This window comes from Stegostoma tigrinum, chromosome 12, assembly GCF_030684315.1.
Source record: "Stegostoma tigrinum isolate sSteTig4 chromosome 12, sSteTig4.hap1, whole genome shotgun sequence".
Taxonomy (NCBI): Eukaryota; Metazoa; Chordata; class Chondrichthyes; order Orectolobiformes; family Stegostomatidae; genus Stegostoma; species Stegostoma tigrinum.
The window spans coordinates 80,699,880-80,727,625 of record NC_081365.1 but is presented as its reverse complement, the minus strand read 5'-3'; the positions used below and the strand labels follow the sequence as shown (position 1 = coordinate 80,727,625).

The following is a 27,746-nucleotide window of genomic DNA, read 5'->3' as shown; positions in this document are numbered from 1 at the left end:
CAGTTGTAAGGAAGATCTCCACCTAGATATTATTTCAGCTGCCAGTGTTTTTGCCATAGAAGTTGCAGTACAGTTCTTTGTGGGGCAAGCTTCTACCCATCTGGTAAACTGGTCGACCATGATCAGGCAGAATTTCTTATTGTGGGAGTGGTCCTATAAAATCAATAGACAATAGATGCTGGAGTAGGCCATTCGGCCCTTCAAGCCAGCACCACCATTCATTATGATCATGGCTGATCATCCACAATCAGTATCCTGTTCCTGCCTTATCCACATAACCCTTGATTCCACTATCTTTAAGAGCTCTATCCATCTCTTTCTTGCAAGTATCTGGAGTGTTGGCCTCCACTGCCTTCTGGGGCAGAGCATTCCATATATTCACCACTCTCTAGGTGAAGAAGTTTTTCTTCAACTCTGTTCTAAATGGCCTACCCCTTATTTTTAAACTGTGTCCTCCTGGTTCTGGACTCACCCATCAGCAGAAACAAAATCCATTTAAAGGTGTTGTCATGATCCATGTGGACAGAGCTGATGGCTGATTTTGATTTTAATTCCCTGTCCTGGTTCTGTCTGAACACATGCAGTGCATCTCTGGCAAAATCTAGCCATGTCTTTTCACCACCAGCAATTAGATATCAGCATCATCATTTTATCCCTCCCTATGAGTGCTAAGCCATGGTAAACTTTGCTTAGGTTCTGTTGGCAGAATGTGGGAGCTACCACTTTGACTTCCTTTCTCCAAATATCATCTGGTCCTAACACTGCCCTGTCTTTAATCTATCCTGCTTTTTCATCCGAGCTAGCTGCTGCTTGTAAATTTAAAATGTTCCATTTATTATCTTTGGCTTCTTGTTCTCTCACAGCTTCTGTCATCACTTCCTGTTCGAACATTGCTTTTGCATAGTTGTTTCTTCTTTGGTCTGGTGTCGGAATCTTTGTGTGCTTTTGCTGTAGGTCACTGCTGCTTCCTTCAGTTCAGTAGCTGTGGCCACTAGGTCTTTGACTAAGCCCTCGTGCTGAATTGCACTATCACTCGAGGTAACCTAACCTCCCCTTGCCCATGCCATCATGTTGTCATGGACTAAACTGAAGACATAGAATATAGAACATTACAGCGCAGTACAGACTCTTCAGCCCTCGATGTTGCGCCGACCTGTGAAACCAATGTGAAGCCCACCTAACCTACACTATTCCATTATCATCTGAATGTTTATCTAATGACCATTTAAATGCTCTTAAAGTTGGCGACATGCCTGTTGCAGGCAGGGCATTCCACGTCCTAACTACTCTCTCAGTAAAGAATCTACCTCTGACATCTGTCTTATATCTATCATCCGTCAATTTAAAGCTATGCCCCCCCCCCCCAATGCTAACCATCGCCATCCGAGGAAAAAGCTCTCACTGTCCACCCTATCTAATCCCCTGATCATCTTGTATGTCTCTATTAAGTCACCTCTTAACCTCCTTCTCTCTAATGAAAACAGCCTCAAGTCCCTCAGCCTTTCCTCATAAGACCTTCCCTCATAAGACCTTCCCTCCATACCAGGCAACATTCTGGTAAATCTCTGCACCCTTTCCAATGCCTCCACATCCTTCCGATTAATGCGGCGACCAGAACTGTTCGCAATACTCCAAATGTGGCCACACCAGAGTTTGAACAGCTGCAACATGACCTCATGGCTCTGAAACTCAATCTCTCTACCAATAAAACCTAACACACTGTACACCTTCTTAACAACCCTATCAACCTGGGTGGCAACTTCCAGGGATCTATGCACATGGACACAGAGATCCCCTCTGCTTATCCACACTACCAAGAATCTTACCATTAGCCCAGTACACTCTATTCCTGTTACTCCTTCCACAGTGAATCACCTCACGCTTTTCCACATTAAATTCAATTTTGCACCTCTCGACCCAGCTCTGCAGCTTATCAATGTCCCTCTGTAACCTGCAACATTCTTCCGCACTATTTACAACTCCACTGACTTTAGTGTAATCTGCAAATTTACTAACCCATCCTTCTACACCCTCATCCAGGTCATTTAGAAAAATGACAAACAGCAGTGGCCCCAAAACTGATCCCCACTAGTAACTGAACTCCAGGAAGAACATTTCCCATCGACTATCACCTCTGTCTCATAACAGCTAGCCAATTTCTGATCCAAACCACTAAACCACCGTCAATCCCATGCCTCCAAATTTTCTGCAATAGCCTACCGTGGGGAGCCTTATCAAACGTTTTACTGAAATCCATATATACCACATCAACCGCTTTACCCTCATCTACCAATTTAGGCACCTTCTCAAAGAACTCAATAAGGTTTGTGAGGCACGACCTACCCTTCACAAAACCGTGTTGACTATCCCTAATCAATTTATCCCTTTCAAGATAAATCCTATCTCTTATAATTCTTTCCAACATCTTACCCATAATCAAAGTAAGGCTCACTGGTGTATAATTACCAGGGCTGTCTCTACTCCCCTTCTTGAACAAGGGGGCAACATTTGCTATCCCTCAGTCTTCTGGCACTATTCCTGTAGACAATGACAACATAAAGATCAAAGCCAAAGGCTCTGCAATGTCCTCCCCAGCTACCCAGAGAATCCTAGGGTAAATCCCATCTGGCCCAGGGGACTTATCTATTTTCACACTTTGCAGAATTGTTACCACCTCCTCCTTATGAACCTCAATCCCGTCAAGTTTAATAGCCTATATCTCAGTATTTTCCTCAACAACATTGTATTTTTCCTTTATGAATGCTGACAAAAAATATTCATTTAGCGTCTCTCCCATCTCTTTGGACTCCACGCACAACTTCCCACTACCGTCTTTGACTGGCCCTAATCTTACTCCAGTCATTCTTTTATCCCTGACATACCTATAGAAAGCTTTAGGGTTTTCCTTGATCCTACCTGCCAAAGACTTCTCATGTCCCCTCCTAGCTCCTCTTAGCTCTTTCTTTTGGTCCTTCCTGGCTAACTTGTCACTCTCAAGCACCCTAACTGAGCCTTCACGCCTCATCTTTACATCAGCCTCCTTCCTCCTCTTGACAAGAGATTCAACTTCTTTAGTAAACCATGGTTCCCTCGCTTGGCCACTTCCTCCCTGCCTGACAGTACATACTTATCAAAGACACGCAGTAGCTGTTCCTTGAACAAGCTCCACATTTCAATTGTGCCCAGCCCCTGCAGTTTCCTTCCCCATCCTATGCATCCTAAATCTTGCCTAATTGCCTCATAATTGCCTTTTCCCCCAGCTGTAACTGTTGCCCTTTGGTATATATCTATCTATCCCTTTCCATCACTGAAGTAAATGTAATCAAATTGTGGTTACTAGCACCAAAGTGCTCACCTACCTCCAAATGTAACACCTGGACTGGTTCATTACCCAGTACCAGATCCAATGTGGCCTCGCCTCGTGTCGGCCCTTCGTCATACTGTGTCAGGAAACCCTCCTGAACACACTGGACACTCCTACTGTCTGTGTAGATGTTAACCCTTTGTCCTCTCCCTAACTCCGGGGCTGCAGTAAGTGCTTTTAGTCCAGCTACCTGGGTGGAGTAACATCCTTCTGTCCACTCTCCTGCTAAAAGCCTCTTTCAAATAACCACGGCCCACCCTGTCCAAGCATCACAATCATAATACTTCTGTGCTCCATCTACAACCATGCAATTCACATCTGGCCCCTGTAAGGAAGAGCCATTAACTCGACCTTGTCTCTTCTCTTCCTGCTCCATAAGTAGGGGATACAATCATATGGCTCTCCTTCCTGATTCACATAGTTTGCTGGGTTCTCCCTAGTAACTATAACCACTTGCACATGTTTGTCTCCTGACAACAGTGCAGCTTCCCATTTGACATGCTGACTAAGCGTAAAGACAATTTGCCAGCTTCCAATAACTGGACTATGCTATGTGGAGAGCATAATATCATCATCCCTGGTTGTGTCAAGGGGGAGGATGTCATTAGTGCTTAGGTAGCGAATTGGATGGCTCGAACACACAAGTGTTGTCCCCTCGTGACCGGATCTATTTTTCCCAAGTAGTATCCCACAGACCGGAGCTTGTCTCCAAAACTCTAACAGTACTGTGGATTGATTGCCATTGCTTTCTCTGCAAAAGAGAAGAAAAGGCTTTTTCAGATCAGGGAGTCCTATTGCTGGTGCAGGAGCCAGAGTCTGTTTGATATTGACAAAGGCTGTCTCCTGCTCAGGTCCCCATGCAATCTTCTATGAGCTAGCCCCCACCCCCTGACTTTGGTAAGGTCTCATAGGGATCTGGCTAGTTTGCTGTAATTTTCTACAGAGCTGCTGCAATAGTTAAATAGTCCTAGGAGATGCCTTACCCCTTTAACAGTAACTTTTTTTTTCTTTCTGGTGGAATTCTACAGCTGGCTTGCATTACTATCTGTTGCCAGCAGCAACCGGCTGGGATTTCCCTGTTTCTGTATTGGTCCCTGTCCGTGCCTGCTTCCCAGGGTCAGGGGGTGGATGGGAGAGAAACCAGTAGTTTTATTTCACCGCCCCCACCCCCCACAGTTCTCACAATTAATGGTTTTACTAGGACAATGTTTGGCAAAATGTCTTCCCTTATTGCACGTGAAACACTCTCTCCTTTAGTTGTTTTGGGCAGGCTCCCTGTCTGTTTGTGCTCCCTGTGACAACTGCTGCTAGTTTCTTACTATTCCCTTGGTTGTTTTTTTGCCTTAATAGCCCAACTGAGTACTTTATTAATTTGTGTGTGATGTTGTTTTTAATCAACCAGTGCTCTATCCACAGATTACTTCACCCAAGAACAGTAAAATGACATCGTACATGAACTTAATTTCTAAAAGTATCCATCCATTCTATGTCAAGCAGAATGGGTTAATATTAGTATTGATCTACAGATGTAAAAAGGAAGTGGGGTATAAACTCACACATAATTACATCATCCATCATTTCCCTGTCCTGCAAGAAAGTAAATGTTACAGTTTTTAAGAAATAAAACACCTCTATTAAGTTTACTTTTTCTAATTCATCTATCAAATATCTGAGATTTTAGAACGTAGTATTAGAATTTTGTTCAAAGAGAATTGCATTTCCAAGATTCCAAATTTCCTACTGTTTGCATATTCTTGCATCACAATACATTTAAGAGGAGCAAATCTTATCATCCATTCTTAAAGATTCACTTGTGTTAAAACAGTATTTGGATGTTCATTTCTGGCCAGTAAATGAAATTCCAAACATGGTAATTTCTGAAATCAAAATTTACAAAATTCAAAGACAACATAGAGCCAATTCTAAAAAAAGGTAAATTTTTACCGAGATAGCAGGAACTGCAGATGCTGGAGAATCTGAGATAACAAGGTGTAGAGCTGGATGAACCCAGCAAGCCAAGCAGCATCAGAGGACCAGGGAGGCTGATGTTTCGGGCCTAGACCCTTCTTCAGAAACATTTTCTGAAGAAGGGTCTAGGCCCGGAATGTCAGCCTTCCTGCTGCTCCGATGCTGCTTGGCTTGCTGTATTCATCCAGCTCCACACCTTGTTATCTTACATTTTTACCAAGCTTTACAAACCAACTTTTTAAATCAACATTTCACTGCAGACTTGTGCTTAGCACAACCACTGACAGTTTCCTAAACTGACATCGCATTAACCATTCAAGTCCCAGACTTACCCTGGCACACTACACTTTTAAATCACTGTACATTCCCAAAATGCAGATTAGCTTCAATGCCTCCCCTAGATCTGAAGATCCAGGGAACAAAAACACACAAGTTGCACAAGATGACATTAGCAACCAACGAGCAAAGGTGCATTCAAACCAGACCACAGAGTTAACCCTGCTACAAATTTCAGTGAACTAGCAGAGTAGGTCTTCCTGTCTCTCCTTCTCACTTATGGCTACTGCACTTGGTCTCTGGCTTTTGTTTTAAAACACCGTCTGCGCATGGACTGGTCTGGATCCCAGTCGGTTTTTCCCCAGTCCTTCTCTGCCATTCTGCCAGATTCCCTCCCAACTAGGCCTGCTTCTATTCATTGTTACTATTTTTTGCCCAAGGATTTTCAATTCCTTTTTTACCACATGGCTTTTGTGATGAAGGCACCATGCCTCACTCTTCGTTTTTCACAATTCACTGGTGTCCAAGACTTCCAGTGACTCCTTACCCACACTCTCTGGCACCAGGACTCATGGTCCCCTCTTTACCATAAGCTCTTGGGCAGGATTCAGGCACATGGAAGACTTTTATTCAAGCAGAAACCGGTTGATGCAGGGAAAGAAGCCAAAGGATCTTCCCCAAGTCTGGTCTCAACATGAGTAAGCAATTTTTCCCCTTAATCTTTGGCTCAGATCAGAAGAGCAATCAATTACACACCCTGATCTTCACAGCGAAATGCAGCATTCTTATTCATTTTGTGTTACAATGATTAAGTACAGCATTGTCACTGTCCTTCCCCCTTAAACCACACACCCAATTCCGTGGGATAACTAATCAATGATGGGCATTCCTATATTAGCCCCACCTTCCCATGATTTTGTGGCATTTCACAGACATTGTAGTCCCCAGGCCTTGGGACCTTTCTATACATCCTATTCATTCACATTCCTAAGTTATTGACTATACTCCATCAGATCTGTCTCAGGCTTCCTTATCTCTGAGGAGAGCTTGAATTGTATTTCATGTGCTTATCTTTATCAAATTCACTTATTCCTCTGTCTCAATTATATATGTAAAAGTTCAACAAATTGCAATAAGATTAATTTCTGTTATAAAGTTAGTTATAACGTGTAAAATTATGCAGCTACTTATACTGTTAGCACTTTGTAATTAATGGGCTGTGAACAATCCATATTGTTCAGCATATAAGGCATTTCTTAAGACTAATTAACTTTTACATCTAGGTTTAAGTATTTTTTTTTCCGAATGCTTGTATTATACTTTGGTTGTATGTTTCCTTTATGTTGAAACCTACTTCTATGATTATCTGAAGAATCTTTAACTGCAACCCATTTCTTAATATTGCAAGTGACTTCAAAGAAACTATTTACTACAAAATAATTTTAGCAGCATTTGCAGCTGCTTAGGGAGTTAATTTGGCTGGTTCTTAGGCTGAGATTCCTGCCTGGTATTATTCATTTACTGGGACAATCATCCTTTCATAAATGAAGGTCAAACAGCATCTGAGGAGAAGGGAAGTTGATGTTTTGGGCTAAAACCCTTCAATAGGACTGGGGAGAGGGAGGGGACTGAGTAGGCGCGATGGAGATAGTTGGATGCAGTGGACGGTTATTGTGGTTGGTCAGTAGGAAGGGCGGAGTGGATAGGTTGGAGATGGAGAGATGTTGAAGCTGGTGAAGTTAACAAGGTAAAGTCAATAAGGGCTGTAAGCATCAGTGTTGTTCATCCAGTTTACACTTGCCCTCACTCTGACAGTGGAGGATGCCAAGGATGGACTGTCACCAGGGGAGTGGGAGGGCATAGTTAAAGTGCATGGCAACCGGAAGGTCAGGCTGGTTGGTGCATACAAACGAGTCCCGGAGTTTGCGTCTGGTCTCCCTGCTATAGAGAAGTCCACACTGGAGCAACTGATGGAGTAGATGAGATTAGATGAAGTGCCAGATTTGGAAGGATTGTTTGGGGCCTTTAACAGAAGTGAGAGGACAGGTGTAGCACCTCCTGCAGTTGCAGGGAAAGATACCAGTTGTGGGGAGGAGTTGGGGGGTTGGGGGGTAGTGTGGAGCTGATAAGGGAGTAAGAGTGAACAGTCCCTGCGGAAAGTGGACAGGGCTGCAGGTGTGAATATCTTTTTGGTGGTGGGGTCTGATTAAGTGGCAGAAATGTCAGACGACAACGCGTTGTATTAGGAGGTTGATGGGGTGATTTGAGAGGATTAAGTGGACTCTCTCCTTACTGTTGTTGGGGGGGGGGTGAGGAGGGTTTGAGGGCTGAACGATGGGAAAAGGGGGCAGATTCGGTTGAGGGCTTCCTTAATAACAGGAGGCGGAACTATGGTCCCTAAAGTACTAGGATATCTGGAAAGTCCCAGAGAAGACCGCTTCATCCTGGGCGAAGATGCAGCGGAAGCAGAGGAATTGTAAAAATTCTATCCTATACTCACAGGATGGGCGAGAGGAGGTATGGTGGAGGTAACTTTGGGAGTTAGTGGATTTGAAATGGATATCGGTGGTGAGTCGGTTACTGGAGACAGACAGAGAGGACCAAGAAGGGGAGGGAGGTGTCAGAAATGGACCTGAGAATTTGAGGGCACGGTGGAAGGCGTTGACTAAGTTGATGAAAGGTTCAGTTCCTCGCAGGAGCACAAGGCAGCGCCAATACAGTCATTAATGTGGCAGAGGAAGAGATGAGCGACAGTGCTGCTGTGGTTATTGATGAAGGACTGTTCCACGAGTCCCACTAAGAGGCCAGGTCACAAATCACATGACACCAGGTTATAAACCTGTTTGAACTATTTGTAAACACAAGCTTTCAGAACCTCACTCATACTTCAGATGTTGGTGAGAGAGGTGATATCAAACACAGAATTTATACGGAAAAGATCAAAGGGTCACACCACTGCTGAGGAGTGGAGAAACAATGCCATGTTCTTCTCTGCCTTCAACACATTATCAATGATCTCATCAAGATCTTACCCACGCCTCCACTTCTCATCTTCAAATAAACATCAAATTTTAGACACCAGCACCTCCACATCATCTCCACTACAAAGAGGCAGGCATATCTACTCCAAAACCTTACAGACAGGCATAGCTTGGGCCCGTGCGGGTGTATATGGCCATGCCTGTGCTTGCAGGAAATGGAAGAAATCAAAGGAAAAATTTGTTGAGGGTGAGAACTAGTTTCACCAAGTGAGGAAAGAAGTGGAGGGCTTTTAGGCCATCCTTATGGGGAATACAGATCTACAGGAACTGAACATCCGTGGTGAAGATGCGGTATTGGGGGCCAGGGAATTGAAACTTTTGGAAAAGATGGCGGGCTGGGTCATGTCCCAAATGTGAGGAGTTCCTGGACAAAGGGGAGAGAATGGAGTCGAGGTAGGAGGCGATGAGCTCAGTGGGGCAGGAGCAGGCAGAGACAGTGGGCGGACTGACGCTGTCGGGTTTGTGGATTTTGGGAAGGAGATAGAGGCAGGATTGGGGAATTATCAGGTTGAAGGCTATGGATAGGAGATATCCCAAGGTGATGGTGTTGTCGATGATCAGAAATGGGGTCATGATTGAGGGGATGATAGCAGGAAATGTCAGAGAGTTGGTGATTGATGTTGCTGTCGCTGTTGGAGATGAAGAGGTTGAGGGAGCTTAGGTGGCCAAGACGGAGTGTCCTGGAAGATGGAGTTTGCTGGAGTTGGGAGAAGGGGTCGGCAAAGGAACGCAGACTAGGGGACTGGTTCGCAGAGCACCTGTGCTCTGCACACACCAACCAACCTGACCTCCCTGTTGCCATCCACTTTAACTCCCCCTCCCACTCCCCAGGTGACATGTCCATCCTTGTCCTCTTCCAATATTAGAGTGAGGCCAAACATAAACTGGAGGAACAACACCTGATATTTTGCCTTGGGAGGTAATAACTCGTTGGCCTTAATATTGACTTCATGGGCTTAAAGATTTCTCCACCCCCAACTTGTCCATCTCCTGACTCACCTATCATCTCCACCTTTCCCACTGACCAACCACAATAACCACCTACCTGCATCCAACTATCTCCATCTCACCTACTCTCGCCCAGCCCTACCACCCTCCCTCTTTATTTCTGGACTCCCCTTCCCCAGTCCTGATGAGGGGTTTCAGCTGGAAACATTGGCTTTCCTGCTCCTCAGATGCTGTCTGACCAGCTGTGCTTTTCCAGCTCCACATTTATTGACTCTAGCTTCTAGCATCTGCAGCCCTTACTGTCTCATTTCATTAATGAAGCTGGAATACATTGCTTGGCTATCCTTAGCTATCTTTTTATCAGACCTATCTAAGATGATTGCTTGCAGGGCCCCTTTACTGATCTTGGAGTAGTCCTGTTCAATGGTACCGTTATGTTTTGTGCGAGCAGGATGTTTAGTTTTACGTAGTTTCTGTCTGCCATTTTGCAAGCAGGCATGGGCCATTTAGTATAGGCAGGAACAGGTCACTTTTTTGGACAGGTGTGGGTCACCCCCACACACCCTACAAACCATTCCCAGCCTGTAGATCTGTACCACATTGCCAGTCTCCAACTCAATATCACATATTCAGCTTTCATCCCTCTATCCCACATCCAGCTTGAACTCCATCTCTCTCGCTAACCACTTCCTGCAGTATCCCATATCTAGCCAGACCCAAAAATCCCAAAGCTAACATGTCCCCAATATCCACATTCAGCCTGCACCCCAATATCTAATATCTGGCTTGCCCTGTATCGCATGCTCACCCGTTCCCCAGTATCTCATGCACTTCTTACTCCAATATTTCACAATTAGCCAGTACCTCTAAATTCCACACAGCCTGTGCCCCTCACCCATTCTGTATGCTTATGTCCAAAACTGTATACGCCAATACCTTTTACACACATCAAGGATGCTCATACATACCCACAGCCACCTCTCACTCCTGTATCACAAAAGGAGCCTGTACCCTTTTCACCTAATTCATGCCCAGATTGAACATTTCATATTAAACTGCTTTTTTCCTTCTGCAGGCTAAGAAAGAAGACTATAATCGCAAACGGAAAGAAGCTGAAGAGCTCGAATATCAGAAGAGGAAGGAGATTCAGCGAGAAAAAGCCACTAAGCTCCTGGAGAAGCAGAGACAACAGGAGGCACAGAGAAAAACTCAGCTCCAAGCAGAACACCAGCAGTGAGTTTCAGATTTAACAGCCAGCTTCATACTGCAACAGACATTTGATACTTTTGAAGCTGTCAAACAAAATCCTCAGGGGACCTGTGGGAACCTAATACCAGTCCCATCCCCAAAAGTGGTTTGTGATGTTCAGCTGAATGTGCTGGGGTTTAGCTGATGGACAGTGTCACCTTGAGAGGCCCATTCAAACTCGGACAATGCTTGAATGGTGAAGACTAGTGGCTGTCAGCTTCTGTAGCATTCTGTTTGACTACATAATCATTACCTCCCATTTACCCCATTACGTGTTCAGGCAATTGTGGAAATGGCAGAAGAGAACGGCAGAAGTTTGTTTTTTGGAATGTAGGAGAATGAGGGGTGCCTTACTGCAGTGTATACAATCATGAGGGGCATAGATAGGATGAATGCATATAGTCTTTTTCCCAGGGCTGGAGAATTGAAAACTGGAGGGCGCAGGTTTAAGATGAGAGCAGAGAGATTTGAGAAGGACCTGAGGGGCGACGACTTCACGCAGAGACTGGTGTGTATATGGAATGGGCTGCCAAAGGAAGTGACTGAGGCAGGTACAGTAGCAACATTTAAAAAACATTAGGATAGATACATGCATGAGAAGAGTTTAGAGGGTTATGGACCAAATGCAGGTAATTGGAACTGGCTGAGTGGGCACCATTGTCAGCACGGACCAGTTTGGGCCTAAGGGCCCATTTCCATGCAGTATTATCCTATGAATATACCAGTTCAGTCATCATATCTCTGGCTGTGCTCAGAACTTCAAGAGCCAAGGGACAGGGATGAGTGCAGTGGTTGTCACGAAGGAGAAGTTGCTTGGGAAGCTGAAAAGTCTGAACGCAAATAAATTCACTGGGCCCAGATGGACTACACCCCCAAGTTCTGAAGGAGATGGCTGAGGAGATTGTGGTAGCATTGGTGGTGTTCTTTGCAGAATCATTGCCATCAGGGAGGGTCCTCGAGGATTAGAAAAATAGCTAATGTTTAAGAAGGGAGAGAGGCAGAAGACCAGAATACAAAGTTCGGTTAGCCAGACTTCAGGTATTGATAAGATTTTAAGAGTCCGTTAATAACAATGAGAATGCAGAGTACTTAGATGAGCATGGTAAAATAAGGCTAAAACAGTTTGGCTTCATCAACGGGAGGTAATGCCAGACAGATTTGTTAGAATTCTTTGAGGTTGTGACAAGCAATGGAGAGCCGGTGGATGTGATATATTTGGATTTCCAGAAGGTCTTTGATAAGGTGCTGCACAAGAGGCTGCTAATTAAGATAAAGAGCCCGTGGTGTCGGGGCACAGTACCGGCAGAAGGAAGAGAGTGGGGCTAATAAGGTCTTTGCTATGGTGACAACCAGTGACTAGTGGAGTTCCACAGCAGTCAGTGCTGGGACCACAACTATTCATATTATAATACATTAATCATCTGGTGAAGGAAAGGAGAGTATTCTTTCTAAGTCTGCAGTTGATGCAAAGATAGCTGAAGGGATAAGTATTGAGGACGTGGAGAGGCTGCAGAAGAACTTAGACAGACTAGGAGATCTCTCTCTTTTTCCACATCGTATTCCATCCACCAGGGCAAAGATGTGGAAAAAGAGAGCGGTTATGCACTTTTGTAGGAAGAATAAAAAAGGTGTAGACTAATTTCTAAATGGGAAAAGGCTTCAGAAGTTTGAAGCATGAAGGGACGAAGAGAATCCTGAATTTGGACTTCTTCAGGTTAACATGCAGGTTCAACTTGCAGTTAGGAAGACAAATGTGATATTATTATTCATTGGTGTCCGTGTACACAGATCCTTGAAAGTTGCCACCTAGGTTGACAGGGCTGTTAAGAAGGCATACTGTGTTTTAGCTTTTATTAATAGAGGGATCGAATTCTGGAACCAAGTGGTTATGGTGAAGCTGTACAAAACTCTGGTGCGGCCGCACTTGGAGTATTGTGTACAGTTCTGGTCACCGCATTATAAAAAGGATGTGGAAGCTTTGGAAAGGGTGCAGAGGAGATTGACTAGGATGTTGCCTGGTATGGAGGGAAGGTCTTACGAGGAAAGGCTGCGGGACTTGAGGCTGTTTTCATTAGAGAGAAGAAGGTTGAGAGGTGACTTAATTGAAACATATAAAATAATCAGAGGGTTAGATAGGGTGGTTAAGGAGAGCCTTTTTCCTAGGATGGTGATGGCGAGCACGAGGGGGCATAGCTTTAAATTGAGGGGTGAAAGATATAGGACAGATGTCAGAGGTGGTTTCTTTACCCAGAGAGTAGTAAGGGAATGGAACGCTTTGCCTGCAACGGTAGTAGATTCGGCAACTTTGGGTGCATTTAAGTCATCATTGGACAAGCATATGGACGTACATGGAATAGTGTAGGTTAGATGGGCTTCAGATCGGTATGACAGGTCGGCACAACATCGAGGGCCGAAGGGCCTGTACTGTGCTGTAATGTTCTATGTTCTATAAAGAATCTCAAGTAGGGCTAGAATACATGACCAGGGATGTACTGCTGAAGCTGTACAAGCCTGTGGTCAGATTGCATTTTGAATACTGAGCTGTTTTGGTCCCATATCTAAGGAGGGATTTTCTGGTCTTGGCAGTAGAAGTTTACAAAAATGAGCCTGGGATAATGGCTTCTCATGTGAGGAGCTTTGAGGGTTCTGAATCTGTACTCAGGCAAGTCGAGACAGATGAGGAGGTTAAGTTTCTGAATCTTATGGAATACTGAGAGCCATGAATAGAGTTGATGTGGAGAAAATGGCTAGAGACTAGGCCTCAAGGTCACTGACTTGAAGTGAGGGGACAACTCTTTAGAACTAAAACGGGAACGATTTTATTCAGCCAGTGAGTTGTGAATCTGTGGATCTCATTGCCACAGAAGACAGAGTGCATTTAGGACAGAGAATGATTCTTGATTAGTAAGGGGATCAAGGGTTACTGGGCGAAGGCAGGAGAATGAGGATTGAGAAATATAATCGGCCATAAAGCGAATGGTGAAGCAGACTTGGTGGGCTGAATAGCCTAATTCTGCTTCTGTAATCTAATGGTGCTATCAATTCAAATCCCATTCTTCACTTAGTTCAACCCTAAACCCTAACCAGAGTGCAGATTGCTGATGGAATTCCAAAGTGTTCAATGACCGAATTGACTTCTCTTGTCATTTTATCTCGCTCTCACTGGGATCTATTTTGAATTTTGAACCCAAGTGTAAAGTGAGTGTCAGTAGTGAAAAGAGTGGATCTTTGTGAATATGGTGCTGATCAGTCAACAGTTGGTGTCCTGATGGCATTGAGCTGCTTGCTGATTAGGAATTGTATTTATTCAGGCATGTGTTGATTAGTATCATTGAATTTCATGGGGAAAATGGTTAGTTTCTCTTGTTTGAGATGGTTGTGGTCTGATCCTTGTGTAGCATGAAAGTCACTTTCCACTTGTCAGCCTAAAACTGGATATTGTTAGATCCTGCTGCACTTGAACATGCATTGCTTCGATATCTAAGGAGTTGTACAATTATCAGTGAAGGTCCATGAAATAACACCATGAAGGCCAGTATGTAGTCACCTAGTCTCTCCATATTTAGATGTACGTAATACAGGACACTGATTCAGCTAGCTCCTAGAATAAACCTAATGCTGACACTTTGTATCTGAGCCAGGACACCCTGCTTGGGGCTGTTAATCTGATCCCATGATGGACGTTATTCTGTAAAATCCACTTGCTTGATCTTGTTCCAATCACTATCCCTTTCCCTCTCAGTCTGTATTGGGGCGGGGGGGGGGTGCTTTCACACCTGGTCTGGTTCCTCCAACTCTGCCTTGAATATTGGTGATATATACTGGCTCTTAGACCCTCTGGGTGTGAGGTGGTCTCAGCCAGTATTCTTCCTGTGGTAGCATCTGCCATATCCATCCCACCCTTGGGTTTTTTCACTAGGTGGAGGGGGAGGAACCCATGAGTTCCAACAACCTTTCTGGCCGTTCTGAGGGGCCGGGTATATTTTGCTTGTGCTACTTTTGCAAGGTTTCATGTAGTCCATGTGCTTTGTGGCCTTTCCTACCAAACTTTGTACATTATGGGACATGACCTTGTGTCAACCATGCCCCCCACCCATGCAGAGCCATTCCTGTGGTTTTGACACCAAACTTCACTGCTTGAAGTAAACTGCCTCTTGCTGTTACAGGAGTCTTATATACAGCATTGGCATTCCTGATACTCCCCATTCAGAAACGGCACAGTGGTTAGCACTGCAGCCTCACAGCACCAGGGACCCGGGTTTGATTCCAGCTTTGGGCAACTGTCTGTGCAGAGTTTGCACGTTCTCCCCATGTCTGCATGGGTTTCCTCTGGGTGCTCCAGTTTCCTCCCACAGTCCAAAGATGTGCAGGCTAGGTGAATTGGCCATGCTAAATTACCCATAGTGTTCAGGGGTGTGTGGGTTATAGGGGGATGGATTTGGGTGGGATGTTCCAAAGGGCAGTGTGGACTTGTTGGGCCGAAGGGCCTGTTTCCACACTATAGGGAATCTAATCTAATCTAAAAAGATCAGGCTTAACCTGGTGTGGAGTCTTCTTCCCATTAGCAACTCTGCTGGAGCCATCCCTGTAATTAAGTGAAGAACAGGAACAGCTTGGTATTGACTGAAGCTGTAGACTGTTTCTTAAAATGTGCCTTCAAAATTTGGACTTCTCTTTCTGCCAGATCATTGGACAATGAATGGTAAGGAGCTGTCCTTACATGCTGAATATCATTTTTATTTTAGGAAATTCTCAAATTCCCTGCTGGTAAATGTCTGATTGTCTGTGACCAACAATTCTGGGAGTTTGTGTATTGCAAAAGATGTTTGCAACTTTTCAACCATTGTCCCTGTTTAAGTGGTGAGCTCTATGCACTTCCACTTAGAGTGGGCAACTACAGTGATTAAAAACCGAGCCCATGAAAGGGCTGAGTCCAGCACTTACTTGACCATTCCCTTGAATAGGGGGGAGCTGCTGGCAGTAATTTGTCCTCATTGGCACTCTGGGCACTGCCGCACCAACACAGCTATATCAGTATCCAATCCTGCCCACCAGACACAACTTCTTGCCAATGTTTCCATTTTGGAAATCCCTGGATGACCTTGGAGTTCAGCCAGTATCTGGCAGTGACCTTTGCTCGGGACAATCAATCATTCTTGCGGTCCATAATAATATGCTGTCTTCTGCTATGATCTTGTCTCTATGGGTCCAGAAAAGTTTCAGTTCTGGTTGTGATGGCCCTTTTGTTTCCCACATCACCATCACATGAGTTGGTTTCACCAGGACAGTATCTTCTTGTGACCACAGTCACAGATGGACTCTGCTAGTGGCGATACCACCGGTAGTATATCTGCCAGAGGGAGGTATTTCAAGGCATCCACATTTGCTACTTGGCCTCCCAGGTGGTGTTCCAACTTGTAATTGTACATAATCAGAATTCGACATGAAGCACCATCCTAAAGAGACAGGCCTAGCAGGGGTCAGAGATCCATTATGATTAAAAACATACTCTGTAAAATGTATTGGAGGAACTTTCTCACAAAGATTACCACCAAACCTTCCTTATCTATTTGGGTGTATCTTTGTTTGGCATTAGCCAAAGTCCGGGAAAGTATACTTCTAACATTCCTTTCCATTAGGCCATTGGTGAGTCAACACTACCTCAGTACTGCATGGGGAGGCATCACATGTCAACACCACCTCTCACTTGGGATAGTAATGTGACACACCTTAGATAGCAACAGCTGCTTCTTGACTTCCCTAAAGGCTACATCTTGACTACGAGACCGTTTCCAAGGCAGATTCTTTTTCAGTAGCTGATGCCAGGAAGGAGGCCAGGTTACAAATTGTAATGGAAATTCCACCAACACAAGGAAAGACACAAGTTCCAGTACAGACATGGGAACCATGGTAGCTTTGATTGCCCTCATTTTATCTTCCAAAGAGTGTAACCTGGTTTTATTGACTCTGTAGCCCAAGTAAGTCACTTTGGGTGCCTGGAACACATTTTCCCCTCCTAGGGCATTCACTTGCTGTGGAGGCACATTTAAGTACTCTGTCCAAGTCCTCATGCTCTTTATTGTTATTATCATGTCACCCAGATAAATAGTGATGTGGGGTAAACCTGGTAAAATGTTCTCCATCATCTGCTGGAAAGTGGCACGGCTGATCCCTAAAAGACAGTCTTGTATAAAGGTGCAAGCCCTTATGGGTGTTAATTGTAGCATACATCTGTGAATCCTGATCTAATTATAATTGTAGGTATGCATGGCTCATGTCCAGCTTCATGAAGGATAGTACACTACACCCCACTCCCACTTCCACCTGCCAGTTTTGCACATAAGCCCTTTATGCAATGGGTTGGGTATTTATCCAACCGAGAGAAACAGTTTACCATTTGTATGAAATCCCCACAAAGGCAAACCAACCCCTTGGGCTTCACAATCAGTATGAGCAGTGCTGCCCATTCTATGAACTCTACAAGTTTTGATTATTCCTTCACTTTCCAGCCTCCTGGTGTTTGCCTCTATTTCTTGCATGCAAGGCAAATGGCACTGGGTAGGTCTTACAAAGATCATAGAATTGCACCTTGGTCAACATGTAAGGTGGTCTTGATGCCTTTGATAGAACATAGAACATAGAACAGTACAGCACAGAACAGGCCCTTCAGCCCACAATGTTGTGCCGACCATTGATCCTCATGGATGCACCCTCAAATTTCTGTGACCATATGCATGTCCAGCAGTCTCTTAAATGACCCCAATGACCTTGCTTCCACAACTGCTGCTGGCAACGCATTCCATGCTCTCACAACTCTCTGCGTAAAGAACCTGCCTCTGACATCCCCTCTATACTTTCCACCAACCAGCTTAAAACTATGACCCCTCGTGCTAGCCATTTCTGCCCTGGGAAATAGTCTCTGGCTATCGACTCTATCTATGCCTCTCATTATCTTGTATACCTCAATTAGGTCCCCTCTCCTCCTCCTTTTCTCCAATGAAAAGAGACCGAGCTCAGTCAACCTCTCTTCATAAGATAAGCCCTCCAGTCCAGGCAGCATCCTGGTAAACCTCCTCTGAACCCTCTCCAAAGCATCCACATCTTTCCTATAATAGGGCGCCCAGAACTGGACGCAGTATTCCAAGTGCGGTCTAACCAAAGTTTTATAGAGCTGCAACAAGATCTCACGACTCTTAAACTCAATCCCCCTGTTAATGAAAGCCAAAACACCATATGCTTTCTTAACAACCCTGTCCACTTGGGTGGCCATTTTAAGGGATCTATGTATCTGCACACCAAGATCCCTCTGTTCCTCCACGCTGCCAAGAATCCTATCCTTAATCCTGTACTCAGCTTTCAAATTCGACCTTCCAAAATGCATCACCTCGCATTTATCCAGGTTGAACTCCATCTGCCACCTCTCAGCCCATCTCTGCATCCTGTCAATGTCCCGCTGCAGCCTACAACAGCCCTCTACACTGTCAACGACACCTCCGACCTTTGTGTCGTCTGCAAACTTGCTGACCCATCCTTCAATTCCCTCGTCCAAGTCATTAATAAAAATTACAAACAGTAGAGGCCCAAGGACAGAGCCCTGTGGAACCCCACTCACCACTGACTTCCAGGCAGAATATTTTCCTTCTACTACCACACGCTGTCTTCTGTTGGCCAGCCAATTCTGTATCCAAGCAGCTAAGTTCCCCTGTATCCCATTCCTCCTGACCTTCTGAATGAGCCTTCCATGGGGAACCTTATCAAATGCCTTACTGAAGTCCATATACACCACATCCACAGCTCGACCCTCATCAACCTTACTAGTCACATCCTCAAAAAACTCGATAAGGTTTGTAAGGCATGACCTACCCCTCACAAAGCCGTGTTGACTGTATTTGATCAAGCCATGCTCTTCCAGATGGTCATAAATCTTATCCCTCAGAATCCTTTCTAACACCTTGCAGACGACAGACGTGAGACTTACCGGTCTATAATTGCCGGGGATTTCCCTATTTCCTTTCTTGAAGAGAGGAATTACATTTGCCTCTCTCCAGTCCTCAGGTACGACTCCAGTGGAGAGCGAGGATGCAAAGATCTTCGCAAGTGGCGAAGCAATTGCATTTCTCGCTTCCCAAAGCAGCCGAGGACAAATCTGATCCGGGCCTGGCGACTTGTCAATCTTAATGTTTGACAAAATTTTCAGTACATCAGCTTCCTCTATCTCTATCCATTCCAGCATGCACACCTGCTCTTCAAAGGTTTCATTCACTACACAGTTCGATTCTTTCGTAAAGACAGAAGCAAAAAACTCATTTAGGGCTTCCCCTACCTCCTCAGGCTCCACACACAAGTTCCCTATGCTATCCCTGATCGGCCCTACTCTTTCTTTGACCATTCTCTTATTCCTCACGTAAGTGTAAAATGCCTTTGTGTTTTCCCGGATTCCTTCTGCCAAGCCTTTCTCGTGCCCCCTCCTGGCTCTCCTCAGACCATTTTTGAGCTCCTTCCTTGCCTGCATGTAATCCTCTCTAGCTGAACTTGACCCTAGCTTCCTCCACCTTATGTAAGCTACCTTCTTCCTTTTCACTAGAAGCTCCACCGCTCTCGTCATCCAAGGTTCCTTTATCTTACCCCTTCTTGCCTGTCTCAGAGGGACATATTTACTCATCACTCCCAACAACTGTTCCTTAAACCATCTCCAGTCCTTAGAAAATCTGTGTTTAATTATAACTTCATTTGGGCAGCCATTTACTAATTGCAAGATGTTGAGCCATCTTTTTCAACCAATTTTGCCCCATCAAGCTTGGGCCTGAACCTTTACAATGGTCGGTGGTAACTGGTTCCAGTCACACGAGAACCAGCTGATTCAAAGTTATACCCTTAGGTTGTAGGGGTTCCCCAGTATAGGTTCGCAGCCTGGCCAAGGTTTTATGTAAACCTAAGCGTTGGAGTCCGAGTAAATTTTGGTAACAGCTGGTTCTGTAATCTAAGCCAATATCAATCACCATTAAATCTGGGTGACAATTTAAACTACTTGATTCTGATTTGGATGTTGCTAAGCAATTTAACTGTTCCGAACCACACATAGGAGGGCTTGCCAGCATGTGTACTCTCTTGGATACCAGCCCACTAGGTGTCTTACTCAATTCACACCTATTGAGATTCTTTTGCCATCATGAGCCCACATTCCAGCAGCAACTATATTGACCTGTTGGCCCAGATCCTCAAAAAAATTAACCATGTGGCCAAGGCTTGGCTTGGTTTTGGGGTTTTTCTGTGGACTGTCCTAGAGTTTCTCTGAAGTTACAGTTACCTTCCCTCAAGTGGTGTTCCTGAAGCTCAGTCAGCCTGGTAAAAAGTGTCCAATTTCATTAGAATACTCTGCAACTCATAAGCTCCACTTAACCACATTTTCTAACAAAGCCAGTTGTAGTACCTGAAGGTCAGTTGGTCTTTGCTAAATAATCGGCACTTTTGCAGGGTCACATCACTAATCCCACACATCAAATGGTTTCTCAGCACCTCACTTAAGGTTAAACTAAAATCAGATGCCTCTGCCAGTCATCTTAACCTCAAAATCCCAACACCAATTTCCATGGTTCAAGCTCCCAAGTAAAATTGATAGCATCTCAGAATTAAAGGAGGCTTGGAGACTTTGCAAAACCAGTAAATTCTTGAAAAGGTGTATCTTTAGTATCTTGTGCCTCAGGGAAGGCTAGATTTCTAATAACATTTTTAAAAAAAACTGTGGATCCACAAGCTATCAGGAGCATCTAGGCCCGAAACGTCAGCTTTTGTGCTCCTGAGATGCTGCTGGGCCTGCTGTGTTCATCCAGCCTCACATTTTATTATCTTGGATTCTCCAGCATCTGCAGTTCCCATTATCACAGGACCATTACTAGTAGCTTTACCTCTGCCCAATGTCATTTGCCCAGGAAAAAAAAACACACATTCTTTCCACATACTGCTCCCAGTCTTCAGCAGGATCAAATGAAACAAGCTTCCCAAATAACAGCTTGATGTCAGAAATGCTTACAAAATGCTTTTTTACCCACCCCCTTGCCTGTACATTGCTGAAAATTAGAAATCTATCAATCTCTACCTTAAACATTACCAAAATCTGAGCTTCCATAGAATTTTGATGATTCACAAACCTCTGATTAAAACAATTTCTCCTCATCTCTGCCATAATGAATCACATTTATTTTTAGATTGTGTCCTTGATCTGAACTCTCCAACCATGGGAAGCATTTGAAATGCATCTATATAGTCTGTCCATTTTAAGTATTTTGTCAGTTTCTCATTCTTCAAAATTCTCGACAACATAAGCCCAATTTGCCTAATCTGTCTCCACAGGACTCTCCCGCCAACCGTGGAGCAACTCTGGTGAATTTTCGTTGAATCCCCTCTATGGCAATAATATTTTTCCTTGAGTGAGGAGACCAAAATTGAATACAGTATTCCAGGTGCAGTCAAAACAAACTCCTATACAGTTGAGTTCTACATTCACAACTTCCAGAACATAGAATAGTGCTGGCCCACCATGTGCTGACCACGATGCCATTCTAAACTGCCTGCACATTCTCATTATTCCGCAAAAAAGTAAGCATTCTTTTCACATGCTGGGCCTAGTCTTCAACAGCAGGATTGAATGAGTCAAGCTTCCCAAACTGCCTGTTTCACATGTCTGTCAGACAGTTGTATGGTCATAGTTATGCAGCACAGAAACAGACCCTTCGGTCCAACTCATCCACGCCAAACAGATATCCTAAACTGACCTAGGACCATTTGCATTTGGCCCAAACCACCTTATTCATATACCGTTCAGATATCTTTTTAAATGCTGTAATTGTATCTGCCTTTACCACTTCCTCTGGTAGTTCATTCCAAACACGCACCACTCTCTGGGAGAAAAGGTCCCCCTTTCACTTTAAACGTATGCCCTCTAGTTTTGGACTCTCGTACCCTGGGAAAAAGGCCTTGGCTATTCAATCTATCCATGCTCCTCATGATTTTCTCAACATCAATAAGGCCAGCCCTCAGCCTCTCATGCTCCAGTGAAAATAGCCCAGCCTATTTAGCCTCTTCCTATAGCTCAAACCCTCCAATCCTAGCAACATTCTTGTAAATTTTTACTGCACCCTTTCAAGTTTAACAAGATCTTTCCTGTAGCAGGGTGGCCAGAATTGAATTATAGTATTCTAAAAGTGGCCTCACCAACATGATGTGGCCACAACATGATGACCCAAATCACATACTCAGTGTGCTAATCAACGAAGACAAGCATGTTGAATGCTTTGTTCAGCAACACTCCCCAGGGCCCTACCATTAAATGTGGAAGTCCTGCCCTGCTTTGCCTTACCAAAATGCAACACCTCACATTTATCTAAATTAAAGTCAATGTGCTATTCCTCAACACATTGACCCATTGAATCAATGTCCTGTTGTACTCTTACATAACCTTCTCCATTGTCCACTCCACCTCCAATTTTAGTGTCATCTGCAAACTTATTAACTGTATTTCCTATATTCACATTCAAATCATTTATATAAATGACAAAAAGCAGTGGACCCAGCACCAATCCTTGCAGCCTAACGCTGGCCACAGGCTTCTAGTCTGAAAAGCAACCCTCCACCACCACCCTCTGTCTCCTACCTTTAAGCCAGTTTTGTATCCAGTTGGCTAGCTCATCTGGATTCCATGCGATCTAACTTTATGAATCAGCTACCATGCAGAACCTTGTGAAAAGCCTTGCAGATGTCAAGAAACACAACGTCCACCTCTCTCCCTTCATCAATCTTCTTTGTTGCCTCTTCAAAAAACTCGATCACATTAGTGAGACATGATTTCCCATGCACAAATCCATGTTGCCATTCCAAATGCTTGTAAATTATCTCCCTCAGAATCCCTCCCAACAACGCCTTTAAATGTTGCTAACATACCTGTTTCTACCATCTGACCTACAACCCTCAATGTTTTAAAAAAAAACTTGCCTCACACATTTCTCTTAAACTTTCTCCTCTCACCTTAAACCTATGCCCTCTATTATTTGACATTTCCATCCAACTATCCACCCTATCCAAGCCTCTATTTATTTTATGTACTTCTATCAGGTATCCGTCCGATGCTCTAGCAAAAACAACTTCTGATAGCTATCCTTTACTCAATTCCTCCTACTATAAAAGTTTAATGTTCCTTTTGCCATGCAAAATTGCCCATAGTGTTCAGGGATGTGTAGATTAGGTGGGTTATAGGGGTATGAATCTGGGTGGGATCCTATGAGAGTCAGTGTGGACTTGTTGGGCCAAAGGGCCTGTTTCCACACTGTCAGGAGTCTAAGTCTAAATCAAAGTTAGCTTGCTGCACCTGTATGTTAACCTTCAGTGTCTGATCAAAAGGACATTTAGGTCACTTTGTACCTACTAAAGTGGACAACATCAGATTTTCCCATATTATATTCTGTCTGCAAGCTCTTGCCCATCCACTGAATCTGTCCAAATCCTCCAGAAGATGCTTAAGATCTCAATGACAACACATTGCCACTGAGCATTGTGTCATTTGCAGATTTGGAAATATTACATTTGATTCCCACATCCAAATCATTGATATATGTTGTGAATAACTGGGGTCTATGCACTAAATCTGGAAGTACCCCTCTAACACAATAAATGTGACATTGACGTCAAAGCCTGTCACTCTTATGTCATCTCTGGAATTCAGCTCTTTTGTCCACATTTGAACCAAAGGCGGTAATGAGGTCATAAGCTGAGTGGCCCTGGTGGAATTCAAACCGTGTGTTAATGAGCAGGTTATTGCTGAACTGGTGCTGCTTGATAGCACTGTTTATGATACCTTCTATCACTTTCGATCACTGATGATCGAAAGTAGACTGGGGCAATAATTGGCTGAGATAATGGGAACTGCAGATGCTGGAGATTCCAAGATAATAAAATGTGAGGCTGGATGAACACAGCAGGCCAAGCAGCATCTCAGGAGTACAAAAGCTGACGTTTCGGGCCTAGACCCTTCATCAGAGAGGGGGATGGGGGGAGGGAACTGGAATAAATAGGGAGAGAGGGGGAGGCGGACCGAAGATGGAGAGTAAAGAAGATAGGTGGAGAGAGTGTAGGTGGGGAGGTAGGGTCGGAAGTGTCGGAGGATGATGCGTTGTATCCGGAGGTTGGTAGGGTGGTGTGTGAGAACGAGGGGGATCCTCTTGGGGCGGTTGTGGCGGGGGCGGGGTGTGAGGGATGTGTCGCGGGAAATGCGGGAGACGCGGTCAAGGGCGTTCTCAATCACCGTGGTGTAAAGTTGCGGTCCTTAAAGAACTTGGACATCCTCCGACACTTCCGCCATTTACAATCCGACCCCACCACCCAAGACATTTTTCCATCCCCTCCCCTGTCTGCTTTCCGGAGAGACCACTCTCTCCGTGACTCCCTTGTTCGCTCCACACTGCCCTCCAACCCCACCACACCCGGCACCTTCCCCTGCAACCGCAGGAAATGCTACACTTGTCCCCACACCTCCTCCCTCACCCCCATCCCAGGCCCCAAGATGACATTCCACATTAAGCAGAGGTTCACCTGCACATCTGCCAATGTGGTATACTGCATCCACTGTACCCGGTGCGGCTTCCTCTACATTGGGGAAACCAAGCGGAGGCTTGGGGACCGCTTTGCAGAACACCTCCGCTCAGTTCGCAACAAACAACTGCACCTCCCAGTCGCAAACCATTTCCACTCCCCCTCCCATTCTCTTGATGACATGTCCGTCATGGGCCTCCTGCACTGCCACAATGATGCCACCCGAAGGTTGCAGGAACAGCAACTCATATTCCGCCTGGGAACCCTGCAGGCCATATGGTATCAATGTGGACTTCACCAGTTTCAAAATCTCCCCTTCCCCTACTGCATCCCTAAACCAGCCCAGTGCATCCCCTCCCCCCACTGCACCACACAACCAGCCCAGCTCTTCCCCCCCACCCACTGCATCCCAAAACCAGTCCAACCTGTCTCTGCCTCCCTAACCGGTTCTTCCTCTCACCCATCCCTTCCTCCCACCCCAAGCCGCACCCCCAGCTACCTACTAACCTCATCCCACCTCCTTGACCTGTCCATCTTCCCTGGACTGACCTATCCCCTCCCTACCTCCCCACCTACACCCTCTCCACCTATCTTCGGTCCGCCTCCCCCTCTCTCCCTATTTATTCCAGTTCCCTCCCCCCATCCCCCTCTCTGATGAAGGGTCTAGGCCCGAAACGTCAGCTTTTGTGCTCCTGAGATGCTGCTTGGCCTGCTGTGTTCATCCAGCCTCACATTTTATTATCAACCAATAATTGGCTGAATTGGATCTGTCCTGCTTTTTGTTTACAGGAAATATTGGGCAATTTTCCACATTGTCATTTGGATGCTGGTGTCGCAGCTGTAGTGAGAGTGTTTAGCTCAGGGCATGGCTAGTTCTGCAGATCACTTCTTCAGTGCTGTTGCCAGAGTGTTGTCAAGGCCCATAACCTTTGCAGTGTTCAGTGTCTTCAACCATTTCTTGATATCATGTTAAGCGAATTAAATTGGCTGAAGTCTGGCGTCTGTGATGCTGGGAACTTCTGGAGGAGGCCAAGAGGGATCTTCCAGTCGGCACTTCTGGCTGAAGATTAATATGAATGCATCTTTTACACTGATGTTTTTGGCTCCCCCGTTAGAGCTTGGAGATGTCCTGAGGGAAACCTTGTTAATACATTTATGCTTTTATGACCAGTCCTAACCTCCTTTAGCAGGCTATATGTAAACCCATTCCTCTCGTGACTTCTGGGAAGCTAAGGATGAGCCGACAAGTGGGTGAAGAGTCAGCCAGGAATTGCTGTGATTCGTGATTCACAACAATACCTGTCCCTTTCCTTAAAGTAATTTCCGTATGAGCAGCATTAGCAGGAAATTCTGAATTCAAAACAGACCTCAAAACCAGAGTCCAGGTTTTAAAATGTTCCAGCAACACTATCAGAGTATTTTTTTGCCAGAAACCTCTTCACTCCAGTCTGTGGTATCCCATCAACTGATGCTTTTCTCTTGGAAACAAGTATTTCAAGCACTAACAACAACAACAACAACAAAAAGTTGCTGGAAAAGCTCAGCAGGTCTGGCAGCATCTATGAAGGAGAAAACAGAGTTAATGTTTCGGGTCCGGTGACCCGCTCTGATTTCAAGCATTAATCCTGTTTCTAACCCATTTAGTGTTCCCCTACCTAGTTTTGATCAGTCTTGCCTATATTGGGAATAATGCAGTTAGGTTGAGCTTCGAAGTCAACATGGATTTTTTGACTGCGTTCCATTTTAAAATTTCCCGATTGTAGCTCATACATATAATTACTTTGTGTATTCGCAGAGCAAACCAGCAGTTTCTTCAGAGGATTGAGACCAACAGATCGTACAGGCAATCGCCCCTGCCTCCCAACTGCACAGCTCAAACTACAGCCTGGGTAAGCACCGCAAGCCAAAAGTTGCATTTTTTCACAATCCGAGATCTGCCTCATCCCCTTTCTCAACACCCTCCCTGGTCTCTTTGTCCCCCTTTGCCAACATTATGGAGTAATCATAATGGGGGACTTCAATAAATTGAGACTGGGATACTGGTAGTGTAAGGGGCAGCAAGAGGCAAGTCATCCTAGATTGTTTGTGAATGAGAGTTTCTTACAGCTATGGGTCCAGTCCACCAAGAAACGATGGATTGTTACACCTGGTCTTTAGAAATGAGGTGAGATAAGTGGATCAAACATCGGTGGGTTGATCCCTTATCTCTTTGTCCCCTTCGTCCCACTTCTGTTGCTCTTAATTCCTCCCTCCCCTTGGTAAAGCATTTTGTTCTCTAACAACTGTATGGCTATATCAGTTGTCACAGAACCTGTCATGACTGAACCTTAAAGAGTAGCCTGATTAACAGATCCCACTCTTCCATAAGCATCACAACTGGGTGGCTCATTGAGACTATAAAGTGTGAAGCTGGATGAACACAGCAGGCCAAGCAGCATCTCAGGAGCACAAAAGCTGACATTTCGGGCCTAGACCCTTCATCAGAGAGGGGGATGGGGTGAGGGTTCTGGAATAAATAGGGAGAGAGGGGGAGGCGGACTGAAGATGGAGAGAAAAGAAGATAGGTGGAGAGGAGAGTATAGGTGGGGAGGTAGGGAAGGGATAGGTCAGTCCAGGGAAGACGGACAGGCCAAGGACGTGGGATGAGGTTAGTAGGTAGGAGATGGAGGTGCAGCTTGGGGGTGGGAGGAAGGGATGGGTGAGAGGAAGAACAGGTTAGGGAGGCAGAGACAAAACCAGTCCAACCTGTCTCTGCCTCCCTAACCTGTTCTTCCTCTCACCCATCCCTTCCTCCCACCCCCAAGCCGCACCTCCATTTCCTACCTACTAACCTCATCCCACCTCCTTGACATGTCCGTCTTCCCTGGACTGACCTATCCCCTCCCTACCTCCCCACCTATACTCTCCTCTCCGCCTGTCTTCTTTTCTCTCCATCTTAGGTCCGCCTTCCCCCTCTCTCCCTATTTATTCCAGAACCCTCACCCCATCCCCCTCTCTGATGAAGGGTCTAGGCCCGAAACGTCAGCTTTTGTGCTCCTGAGATGCTGCTTGGCCTGCTGTGTTCATCCAGCTTCACACTTTATTATCTTGGATTCTCCAGCATCTGCAGTTCCCATTATCTCGGCTCATTGAGACTGTCTCCCATCGATGTTTGGTCCACTTATCTCACCTCATTTCCAAAGACCAGTTATAACAATCCATCATTTCTTGGTGGACTGGACCCATAACTGTAAGAAACTCTCGCGCGCACACAATCTAGGATGACTTGCCTCTTGCTGCCCCTTGCACTACTAGTATCTCAGTCTCAATTTATTGAAGTC

At 45.1% G+C, this 27,746-nt stretch overlaps 1 protein-coding gene across 3 annotated transcripts in view; it reads left to right on the top strand.

The window, feature by feature from the left end:
• Positions 1 to 27,746, top strand: part of epsti1 (epithelial stromal interaction 1) — a 106,939-nt gene that overhangs the window by 64,890 nt on the left and 14,303 nt on the right. For all 3 annotated transcript variants that reach the window (XM_059650050.1, XM_059650048.1, XM_059650049.1), the window contains exons 5-6: positions 10,673 to 10,830; positions 26,222 to 26,315. In XM_059650050.1, the coding sequence (XP_059506033.1) occupies positions 10,673 to 10,830; positions 26,222 to 26,315 (252 nt within the window). The remainder of the gene's footprint in view (positions 1 to 10,672; positions 10,831 to 26,221; positions 26,316 to 27,746) is intronic.